The sequence below is a fragment of the Hyla sarda genome, chromosome 2 (assembly GCF_029499605.1).
Source record: "Hyla sarda isolate aHylSar1 chromosome 2, aHylSar1.hap1, whole genome shotgun sequence".
In the NCBI taxonomy this organism is placed as follows: Eukaryota; Metazoa; Chordata; class Amphibia; order Anura; family Hylidae; genus Hyla; species Hyla sarda.
In genome coordinates, this window is record NC_079190.1 from 67293756 (window position 1) to 67306291 (window position 12536).

The window sequence follows — 12536 nt, forward strand, 5'->3', positions numbered from 1 at the left end:
CTCCCGGGGTCTTCTGCTCTGGTCTGAGATTGAGCAGACCAGAGCAAAAGATCACCGATAATACTGATCGGTGCTATGTGTCCTATGCATAGCACTGAACAGTATTAGCAATCAAATGATTGCTATAGGTAGTCCCCTATGGGGACATAAAAAGTGTAAAAAAAAGTTGAAAAATGTAAAAATCCCCTCCCCCAATAAAAATAAAAATTGTATTTTCACCGTACATTTTATGGTAAAATGAGAGGTTTCATTAAAAAGAACAATTGGTCACGCAAAAAAAAAAAAATAATAAATAAAATAAGTCCTTATATGGGTCTGTAGATGGAAATATAAAAGAGTTATGGATTTTAGAAGGCGAGGAGGAAAAACCGAAAACGCAAAAATAAAATTGGCCTGGTCCTTAAGGTTAAAATGAGCTTGGTCCTTAACCCCATAAGGACCCATGACATACCAGTACGCTATGAGTCCGCTCCCGTTCCATAACAACGGCCGGGACCCGTGGCTAATAGCGCGCGGAATTGATCGCGGTGAAGCGCGCTATTAACCCTTTAGACACGGCGTTCAAAGTTGAACGCAGCGTCTAAAGTGAAAGTAAAATCATGCCGGTTAGCTCAGAGAGCTGTTCGGGATCGCCGTGGCGAAATCACGACATCCTGATCAGCTTACAGGACAGCCGGAGGGTCCCTACCTGCCTCCATGCTGTCCGATCGCCGAATGACTGCTCAGTGCCTGAGATCCAGGCATGAGCAGTCAAGCGGCAGAATCATTGATCAATGGTTTCCTATGAGAAACCATTGAACAATGTAAAAGATCAGTGTGTGCAGTGTTATAGGTCCCTATGGGAGCTATAACATTGCAAAAAAAGAAAAAAAAGGTGAAAAAAAAGAGAATAAAGATCATTTAACCCCTCCCCTATTAAAAGTTTGAATCACCCCATTAAAAAAAAACAGTGTAAATAAAAATAAAGATATGTGGTATCGCCACGTGCGGAAATGTCCGAATTATAAAAATATATCGTTAATTAAACCGCACAGTTAATGGCGTACGCGCAGAAAAAATTCCAAAGTCCAAAATAGTGCATTTTTGGTCACTTTTTATATCATGTAAAAATTATCAATATGTCCTATCAATGCAAAAACGGTACCGCTAAAAACGTCAGATCACGGCACAAAAAATTAGCCCTCATACCGCCCCATACGCAGAAAAATTTGAAAGTTATAGGGGTCAGAAGATGACAATTTTAAACGTATACATTTTCCTGCATGTAGTTATGATTTTTTTCCAGAAGTACGACAAAATCAAACCTACAAAAGTAGGGTACCATTTTAATCGTATGGACCTACAGAATAATGATAAGGTGTCACTTTTACCGAAAAATGTACTGTGTAGAAAGGCCAAAGGCCTGCAACATCTGGAGGTCCGTAGGTTGAAGACCACTGCTCTAGAGCATACAGCAGCTGATAAGTACTGGAAGGGTTAAGATGTTTAAATAGAAGTAATTTACAAATCAGTTTAACTTTCTGGCACCAGTTGATTTAAAAAAAAAAAAAAATTTCACTGGAGTACCCCTTTAAGATATGAAAGCTGAGCTGTAAATGGTTGCTGTGGGCAAAACCAGAAAATTAGGGTTTTGGGCTGATGGACAAATCTCCCCAGTATAGGTAGATTGGACATAAATAATGCAGCCAGAATGGAGCAAGTATCATTTCCTGTTAAGGTGGGGAAGCAGAGTATATAGAGCAGTAGGAGATGTACCATTCGTATCATCCTTGAGAAAGGGGTATAACCCAATACGCAACGGATGTTTGCTTTATTGTTTTCATTTTCTGCATGTGTATTAATAAATGATTGCAAGAAAACCAACGGAGAAAAGATTGCCTTCCCCATCAGATGCAAGATTGAGGAGGAGAGAGGATTTGGAGAGATGTCATAAAGTTAAAGAATCAAATGCAAAAGTTTGGGCACCCTGCAGAGTTAATATCTTGTACTGCCCCCTTTGGCAAGTATCACAGCTTGTAAACACTTTTTGTTGCCAGCCAAGAGTCTTTCAATTCTTTTTTGAGGTATCTTTGCCCATTCTTCCTTACAAAAGTCTTCAAGTTCTTTGAGATTTCTGGGCTGTCTGTCACACACTGCTCTTTTAAGGTCTATCCATAGATTTTTAATTATGTTAAGGTCAGGAGATTGTGAAGTTCATGGCAAAACCTTCAGTTTACGCCTCTTGATGTAATCCCCTGTGGATTTCGAGGTGTGTTTAGGATCATTATCCATTTGTAGAAGCCATCCTCTCTTTAACTTCAGCTTTTTCACAAATGGCATCAAGTTAGCATCCAAAATTTGCTGACATTTTATTGAATCCATTTTCCTTCTACTGGTGAGATGTTCCCTGTGCCACTGGCTGCAATACAACTCCAAAGCATGATTGATCCACCCCCATGCTTAACAGTTGGACAGAGGTTCCTTTCATTAAATTATGTTCCCCTTCTTCTCCAAACGTACCTTTGCTCATTCTGGCCAAAAAGTTCAATTTTAACCTCATGCGTCCACAGAACTTGTTTCCAAAATGCATCAGGCTTGTCTATATGTTCATTTGCAAATTTCAAATGCTGATTTTTGTGGTGAGAACGTAGAAGAGGTTTTCTTCTGATGACTCTTCCATGAAGACCATATTTGTACAAGTATCTCTTCATAGTGGTATAGTGTACCACAAATTCAGTGTCTGCCTGATCTTTCTGGAGGGATTGTGCAGTCAAACGTGGATTTTGAATAGTTTTTCTCACAATCCTGCAAGCTGTTCTGTCTGATATTTTTCTTGGTCTTCCAGATCTTTCTTTAACTTCCACTGTTCCTGATGACTGCCATTTCTTAATTACATTCCGAACAGAGGATATTGACATCTGAAAGCGTTTTGCTATCTTCTTATAGCCCTCTCCAGCTTTGTGAGCGTCAACTATTTTCAGTTTCATATTTCTAGACAACTGCTTAGAAGAACCCATGGTGCTGATTGTTGGGGAAAGGTCAGATGAGACTGGGCATTTAAAACCTTTGAGATTTACATCACCTGGTCTTCCCAGATGATGATTGAGAACAATCCATGACACTGGCAGGTCTCAGCTTTGCAAAGGGGGCAGTGCATGCTATAAATTCTGCAGGGTGCCCAAACTTTTGCAGACGCCATTTTTTTGTTTTCTGTTATTTTGAAAGTGTAAATGATGGAAATAAAATCGAACTTTGGTTGACATGTTATAAGAATGTCTAATCTGTAATTAATGTCTAATCCGTATCTTTCCTTGGCTTGTTTATGCACATTAATACAAATTTTTCCCTGGGGTGCCCAAACTTTTGATCCCCACTATATGTAGCAAAATCAGCTGCAAAATCCACACGTGCGAACTTCCAAACAGCACTGCTTTTAAAAGTGATGTCACTACTTATTTTAACGTTTCTTTTTTCAGCAGTTTCTTGTTAACCATATACTTTTTTTTTATTTTATTTTTTTTTATATTTCCCATGGGAGACCATTGACTACATTTGCCCATTTGAACATATCCTATGTCTCTGAATTATACGTAGCTCAGCTACTACAAATAATATACTAATCCCGTTCTGAGATAATCTTGGAAATTGTTACATAGTAGCCAATAAATTGAGATAATTGATGACATTAGGATATTATGAAAATGACACCCAGCACTTTACAATAATAAACCTTTTCATGCAATGTTGGAAGTGTTGTAAAAATACATATTTCATATTAGTAGCTAAAAATTTAATCTGGGCCCTTAGATGCACAAAGCCTACTAAAAATATAATAAGATGTGTGCGTGTTCATTTTAAGTCTATACGCACATGGCTTCATAAAATGACTAGGCCTAAGAATTTCCAAATTCAATGATCCAGGCACCAGTAACCATCCGAGTTACAGTGTTGACTGATGTCCTGGTAGAGGGATAGATCTGTATCTGCTTGTTTTCCCAAAATGTGACCCACACACACATATCCTCCCTGACTGGTATTGTCAGGGGTAAAATGGAGACCATTCACTTCAATGGGAGCGGAGTTGCAGTAACCCAGCAGGCCACTACAGAATGCATGGCGCTGTCTGCTCCAGGCTTTGGCCTCTGTATATGCGACCGACACAGTTCTGACAAACAGCTGTTTGGCAAGGGAACGGTTGCCAGATCCCCACTAACCAAATAGTGATGGCCTAACACTTTAATTCCAAATAGTACAATGCTGTATTTATAACATTTATGGAAATGAAAACAAACTAAATGTAAAATGTAAACAATGAGATTTATTTCTGCTATGTTCACAATGTCCTCTATATACGGAAAATTCTTTACATTCTCAAACACCTAGAAACACAGAAATCCTGAGTTTCAAGAAAGTCAACTTATCTCTTGCTTAATGTTTGCTGTCCCCTCTGTGAGTTATTATAAACTACTAGTACTTGTTTGTATAGCACTTTGACGTATTGTAAAGTAAACATGTTCTCTTAGTTGCAATCTTCTTATCTTTTAGTCCTCTATTGCTGTACAGGCATACTGGGAGTTGTAGTTTTGCAACAGCTGGAGACACACTGTATGAAAAACACTGCTCTATTGGCTACGCAAATAAGCAGGATACTAAATATTAAAGGGGTAGTCCAGTGGTGAAAAACTTATCCCCCATCCTAGGATAGGGCATAAGCTTCAGATTGTGAGGGGTCCGACCGCTGGGGCCCCCCGCGATCTCCTGTATGGGGCCCCGGCTCGCTGGCCAGATAGCGGGTGTCGACCACCGCACGAATCGATGGCTGACACGCCCCCTAAATACATCACTATGGCAGAGCCGGAGATTGCCGAAGGCAGCGCTTCGGCCCTGCCATAGAGTTGTATTGAGGGAGGTGTCAGCCACCCCTTCATGCGGTGGTCAACACGCCCCCTTCCCGCGGGCTGTCGGGGCTCCGTACAGGAGATCGCAGGGGGCCCCAGCGGTCGGACCCGCCACGATCTGAAACTTATCCCCTATCCTTAGGATACGGGATACGTTTTTCACCACTGGATATCTCCTTTAAGCATGAAGCACTGAGCAATGATTATGGTCATGCGAGTATCCCTCCCTTTTTTTAAAGGGGTATTCCATGAAAAAAAAAAAAAATTTCTTTCTTATCAACTGGCTCCAAAAAGTTAAACAGATTTGTAAATTACTTCTATTAAAAATCTTAATCCTTCCAGTACTTATTAGCTGCTGAAGTTGATTTGCTCTTTTCTGTTTGACCACAGTGCTCTCTGCTGACACCTCTGTCTGTCTCAGGAACTGTCCAGAATAGCAGCAAATCCCCATGGCAAACCTCTCCTGCTCTGTACAGTTCCTGTTCCTTTTCATGTAATACCCCTTTAATATCTCCTGATAGCTTAGGGTGCCCCGTGACGGAGTGTTTATATTTTATTAATACGCCCTCTCATGCCTGATGCCTGCCCATCAGTGAATCCGTCAGATGGGCGTACCCTTCATATAAGTACTGTGTGTGCAAGGGGCAGTGATTTATATAAGCGGAGTAATACTGTGCTCAGAGCTGCTCCTGTGTCTCCCCTCCTATCACTGCTGCTGGGCTTTTCTTACTGTCATGTCAGCTGTTGAGTACATATCTAGTAACCCACCTCTGGGTATAGCTATCTAAGTGAGTGGCAGAGATTTCAGGCACCAGGTGGATGTGTGTGCAGCACGGACTGATCGTGTGTTATCAGAAACCAGCGTATTGTCTTCACTGTCTGTGTACACCTCCTCACCCTCCACACAGAGGGGTAACTTGTAGCTTCTGGGCCTTGATGCTAAATCTGCAACAGGACCTATATGCCAATGACACTGGGGCAGAGTTGCCTTGGAGTCCCTCTAGGCAACAGGGCCCCGGTGCGACTGCTACCTCTGTACCCCCTATAGGTATGCCCCTGGAATTAAAGAGTACCTGGCACAAAATAAAACTTTTAATAAAGTGATACTTGTGTAATTAGCAGACACTTTCCCATTCACTTGCTTTTAAAATTATCAACATAAATATGTTTAAAATGCAATAGAAAAACGGCCAATGGGTGGCTCTGTTCTGTTCCCTGCCACAATTAATACAGTGAGTTTGGTCTCCTCCTGGCCTCGCAGGAGACCAAACACAGGAAGTGTTGCTCTGCTCTGAGCTTGATTGACAGCTGCACAGAGCCTCCCTGAAAGCTGCAAAGAGCCTCACTGAAAGCTGCAAAGAGTCTCACTGAAAGCTGCAAAGAGGCTCACTGAAAGCTGCAAAGAGCCTCACTGAATCATGCACAGAGCCTCACTGAAAGCTGCAAAGAGCCTCACTGAAAGCTGCAAAGAGCCTCACTGAATCATGCACAGAGCCTCACTGAAAGCTGCAAAGAGCCTCACTGAATCATGCACAGAGCCTCACTGAAAGCTGCAAAGAGCCTCACTGAAAGCTGTAAAGAGCCTCACTGAATCATGCACAGAGCCTCACTGAAAGCTACACAGACTGAAACATGCATAGAGGATCATGATGTGAGGGTGGAAGTGGTCCCCCAGCAGGCTTCAGTGATGTCATGCCTGCTGGGAAACACCCACTGTGAGGCTGCACTCTGTGAGCAAGAAGAAAGGTAAGATACACAGCTTTTTAGAGGGTGGGAGGAGTGTTAGGAGTAGTTAGGGAACATAACCTGAGTTAGTTTAGAAAACTTTAATTGGTGAAATGTACTCTTTAACCCTTAAGGAGTCAAGAGCCCTCTTCAGTGTTCTAGAGCCTGTGAATATATAACAGGATTCTAAGAGTAATATATTGGAAGAGGGAAGTGGAAGTCGTAAAACTAATATATTACTCACAGAATCCTGTTATATCTTGAAGAGGGCTCTGGACTTTGATAGGGTAATTCTTTGCAGTCTGGAGGGGGAGGAGACATAAGACGGAGAAGGTTATACCCGGAGGTTGGATTAGAGATTTGTACTTTGCAGCAGTGATAGGAGGGGAGACATAGGAGCTGCACCATATTCAGTATACGCTTCTTATATAAATCACTGCCCCTCGCACACACAGTACTAAAATGAAGGGTACGTCCATCTCACAGTCAGATGGGGTACAAAAATCTTCTTGGGGACAAAGGTGGCGCATTAACAAAATAAGAAAACCTCTAGACTATCAGGGGGTATTAAAAATGTCTGGGGAGGCCAAAGGTCCTCTTTAACATGGGTTGTTATTCATGGTCACAAGTAACAACCCATTTTAGAGGTTTGAAACTTGTAAGTATCTAATTACCTGCGAAATCTGCCTAAAGTCATCATGAGACCTCCCGATCATGTTGGGTCCGGATGGCTTTTGAAATGGGATACAGCACTGAAGGGGGATATGCAAACCTGTAGGACAGAGGTCTTCAACCTGCGGACCTCCAGATGTTGCAAAACTACAACTCCCAGCATGCCCGGACAGCCGTTGGCTGTCCGGGCATGCTGGGAGTTGTAGTTTTGCAACATCTGGAGGCCCGCAGGTTGAAGACCACTGCTTTTGGAGATGTCATCAGGGTAACAGTGGACAGCACTTACCAACATTTTCTTCTTTTTCCTGCCTCTTGTGTGCAGGAGGTTGAGACTCCATATTCATATCCATGGTGTCCTGTTTAAATGACACAGGTGATATTTTGAACAATGCCATGCTTATTCTATAAATAGTAAAATACAAGTAAAGTACAACATACCAGGAGGCCAACGAGAGACACGCTTGTGCCCCCGGCAGGCCATGGGTGGGACCAGCTTCTCAAGGAATCCTACAAATACATGTCCAGCACCTTCACTGAAATCTAACTTTTATTGAGTCTTCATAAAACCATACATCCATGAATAGGGCCAGACAGCTGACCTGTTTTGGGTTCACACCCTTACCCATAACCAATGAGCCACTCAAAACATGTCGGGGGAGATTTATCAAACCTGTGCAGAGGAAGAGTGGTGCAGTTGCCCATAGCAACCAATCATAGCAAAGATTGCTTCTTTCATTTGTCAGAGGCCTCTTTAACTCCTTAAGGACTTAGGACGTATGAATACGTCCTAAGTCCGGTCCCTGTCTATAATGCGGGGTCCCGGCATCATAGTGGGATGGTCTAATAGCATTCTAATAGCGTTCGTTCGGCTACGCGCTATTAAACCTTCCGATGCAGCGCTCAAAGCTGAGCGCCGAATCGAAAGTAAATGCTTCCCGGCTGATCGGGGTCCTCGCGATAAAATTGCGATGCCCCGATCAGCTACCCGGAGAGAAGAAGGTCCCTACCTTCTTCCGTCGGCGTCCCGGCTCTGATTGATTGCTCCATGCCTGAGTTACAGGCTGGAGCAATCAACCGCCGATTACACAGCTTGTTGCCATGCAACGGCAAGGCAACAATCTGTGTATGCAATCAGCCATTGCAAGCTCATAGGTCCCTATAGGAGCTATGAGCTCGCAAAAAAAAAAAAGTGTTAAAAAAAAGTTAACCCTTTCAGGTATTCCCTTCTGAATTAAAAGTTTAAATCATCCGGCATTTCCTAGTAACAATATAAAACAGTGTAAATAAAAATACACATATGTGGTATCACCGCGTGCGGAAATGTCCAAATTATAAAAATATTCCGCTTTTAAAACCGCACGTTCAATGGCGTCCGCACAAAAAAATTCCAAAGTACAAAATAGCGCATTTTTTTTAAATCACTTTTTATACCACAAAAAAGTGAAAAAAAAGTGATCAAAAAGTCCGATCAGTACAAAAATGGTACCGCTAAAAACTTCAGATCACGGCGCAAAAAATGAGCCCTCATAGCGCCCTGAACACAGAAAAATAAAAAGTTATAGGGGTCAGAAGATGACAATTTTAAACGTATACATTTTCCTGCATGTATTTATGATTTTTTTCTGAAGTAATACAAAATCAAACCTATACAAGTAGGGTATCGTTTTAACCGTATGGACCTACAGAATAAAGATAAGGTGTCATTTTTACCGAAAAATGTACTGCGTAGAAACGGAAGCCCCCAAAATTTACAAAATGCCCTTTTTTCTTCAAGTTTGTTGCACAATGAATTTTTTTTCCGTTTCGCTGTGGATTTTTCGGTAAAATGACTGATGTCACTGTAAAGTAGAATTGGTGGTGCAAAAAATAAGCCATAATACAGATTTGTAGGTGCAAAATTGAAAGGATTATGATTTTTTAAAGGCAAGGAGGAAAAAACGAAAATGCAAAAATGTGAAATTGCTCAGTCCTTAAGGGGTTAAAAATGAAAGAAGCAATCTGATTGGTTGCTATTGACAACTGCACCACTCTTCCTTTACACAGGTTTTGATAAATCTCCCCCGTCATGTCTGGCCCTTTGCATGGTTTTATGAATCCTCAATAAAAGCTACATTTTAGAGGAACCTACTGGAGCTGAACATCTCTTTATATGTACAAGATAATAAAAAAAAGGTATATATTCTAGCTTCTTAAAGGGGTACTCCACCCCTTGACATCTTATACCCTATGCAAAGGATACGGATAAGATGTCTGATCGCGGGGGGCCCGCTGCTGGGGACCTCCACGATCTCGGCTGTGGCACCCCGCTGTCATTACTGCACAGAGCAAACTCTCTCTGTGCGTAATGACGGGCGATACAGGAGCCGAAGCATCTTGACGTCATGGCTCCGCCCCCTTGTGACATCATGTATTGATGGGGAGGAACTTTTTTTTTAATATATATATCAACTGGCTACAGAAAGTTTAACAGACTTGTAAACTACTATTATTAAAAAATCTTAATCCTTTCAGTATTTATGAGCTGCTGAAGTTGAGTTGTTCTTTTCTGTCTAAGTTCTCTCTGATGACACCTGTCTCGGGAACTGTCCAGAGTAGAAGCAAATCCCAATAGCAAACCTCTTCTACTCTGTGCAGTTCCCGAGACAAGCAGAGATGTCAGCAGAGAGCACTGTTGCCAGACAGAAAAGAACAACTCAACTTCAGCAGCTGATAATTATAATAGAAGTAATTTAGAAATCTGTTTAACTTTCTGGAGCTACGTGATATAAAAAAAAGTTTTTCCTAGAATACCCCTTTAAGTCCACTATTATAGCTTTCGACAGGCAGGATGTTCATAGATTGCTTGTCTGACAGTACTCTTAAATACTTTAGTATTGCAGTGTATGGTCAGTGGCTTGTACAAGTCCCTGGGGGGGGGGGGGAGACTAAAAACTGTTTAAAAAAAAAGGTTAAGAAAAAGCTTTTAAAAATATTTAAAAAAATCTCCAATAATACATTTTTTTTTTCAAATAAAAAGAAATTTTAACTACAAAAAAAAAGCATTGTAGAAATGAATAAACTATTACAATATGTTGTTAATCCTGCATGGTAAGTGCCATAAATAAAAAACATTTCCAATGTCAGAATTGCTGATTTTTGGTAACACAACATCTCATGAAACATAACAAATAATTGGGTATCATCATAACGAATTATAAACATAACATGTTAAAAAAATATTTTTGCTGAATAGAAGTTTTTTCTTTTGCTGTTTTTGACTGAACGAAGTGAGGTCTACCGTATAACTCGGAAGGATTTTGTCTGTGTGTATGTTCTGTAATAATGCGAATGGCCTTGACAGATTTGTCTCAAATTTACATAATAACACATAGGGGTAGATGCACAACCCTATAAAATTTATCTAAAATCGGTCAGTCAGAAGGGAATGACAACCCTCTCCATACATTCACTACCTACAGTAACAGACTGATCCAATGAACCGTCCCAACTGTCTGTCAGCCAACTGTGGACCGAACCAATGCACAGTCACTACCTACAATAATGGACTGATCCAATGAACTGTCCCAACTGTCTATCAGCTAACTGTGGACTGAACCAATGCACAGTCACTACCTACAATAATGGACTGATCCAATGAACTGTCCCAACTGTCTATCAGCTAACTGTGGACTGAACCAATGCACAGTCACTACCTACAATAATGGACTGATCCAATGAACTGTCCCAACTGTCTATCAGCTAACTGTGGACTGAACCAATGCACAGTCACTACCTACAATAATGGACTGATCCAATGAACTGTCCCAACTGTCTGTCAGCCAACTGTGGACCGAACCAATGCACAGTCACTACCTACAATAATGGACTGATCCAATGAACTGTCCCAATTGTCTGTCCACTAACTGTGAACCCAATCCTACAATAATGGACCGATTCAATAATCTGTCCCAACTTTCTATACAACACCGACATAAGTCAGACCACCAATACATTAGTGTCAATAAAGAGGCACACAAACTGCAACATAATCAACCTACATAAGTCTTACCCCATATGTATAATCAAAAATACGACACAGATAATATAGCAATGTGAGATTTTATTGGATATACGATATGTACTACAATAACAATAAATAATCCCACCCCTAAAAAACATGGATACACACAGACATATTAAAAACATGCGGTGGGGGAACACCAAGTAGATATGTAAACGATATTTGATGGTAACAATTGGTTGCTACGGGATATATCCAAGGTATCTCTTGTCATGTATACTAAATGTAAACAACATCAAAATGTAAACAACAAATGTGCAAAAAATGCATAATCTAAAATATAGATGCCATATGAGCAGCACTGGACCATTGTAAATACAATTAGACAATGTGTAACCATATGCAATGATACCAACCACAATTGGTAGCGTACCCTACTCCGGTGTCCGACCCCCCACACCTCACATTCCAACACGTTTCGCTCCGGTTCCGCTTTGTTTGTGTTGTATTTTTGATTATACATATGGGACAAGACATATGTAGGTTGATTATGTCCCACCTTTCTGTCGGCTAACTGTGGACTGAACCAATGTACAGTCACTACCTACAATAATGGACCAATACAATGAACTGTCCCAACGGTCTGTCTGCTAACTGTGGACCGAACCAATGCACAGTCACTACCTACAATAATGGACTGATCCAATGATCCGTCCCAACCATCTGTGAGCTAACTGTGGACCAAACCAAAGCACAGTTACTACCTACAATAATGGACCGATTCAATGAACTGACTGCTAACTGGGGACCAAACCAATTTACAGTCACTACCTACAATAATGGACTGATTCAATGAACTGTCCCAACTGTCAGCTAAATGTGGACTGAACCAATGCACAGAAGCATTAGGGGATTGATCTGATACCGCAGCACATAAGCCTACTATGTTTCCAATTCCATTCTCCTCCACTGTACTGTGTTACACCATTTCCATTGTTTAACAAACATTTAATAACCAAGAAAGAAAATACACATCTATATACAGAGACATAAAGGGATTGTCCAGTGAAGGAAACAACCAGCCTATGATGTCAAAAAGTATAATAAAGCAACTTACTGATATAATGTTACTACCCATATGGCACAGATCTCTCCATATGGCTTGCAGCTGCTCTGTCCCTGCTTACCCCCTCCACTTTTGTCTGCACAGAGAGACCATTAATATGAAAAGGGGAGCTCATATTACTGCTCATTAGATTATA

The 12536-nt window shown here is 41.1% G+C and overlaps 1 protein-coding gene across 11 annotated transcripts in view; it reads right to left on the reverse strand.

The window, feature by feature from the left end:
* Positions 1 to 12090, reverse strand: part of STOML3 (stomatin like 3) — a 53842-nt gene extending 41752 nt beyond the window's left edge. For 3 of the 11 annotated variants that reach the window (XM_056561964.1, XM_056561963.1, XM_056561962.1), the window contains exons 1-2: positions 11740 to 11826; positions 7561 to 7630 (exon numbers count right to left, since the gene is read on the reverse strand). In XM_056561964.1, coding sequence (XP_056417939.1) covers positions 7561 to 7630; positions 11740 to 11811 — 142 coding nt within the window. In that variant the 5' untranslated portion in view covers positions 11812 to 11826. Of the gene's footprint in view, positions 1 to 6846; positions 6905 to 7560; positions 7631 to 7712; positions 7736 to 10730; positions 10869 to 11194; positions 11208 to 11734; positions 11919 to 12042 lie in introns of those variants that run through there. The other 8 variants (XM_056561971.1, XM_056561967.1, XM_056561965.1 and 5 more) reach the window with 8 other exon arrangements.
* Between the last annotated feature and the right edge of the window lie 446 nt (positions 12091 to 12536).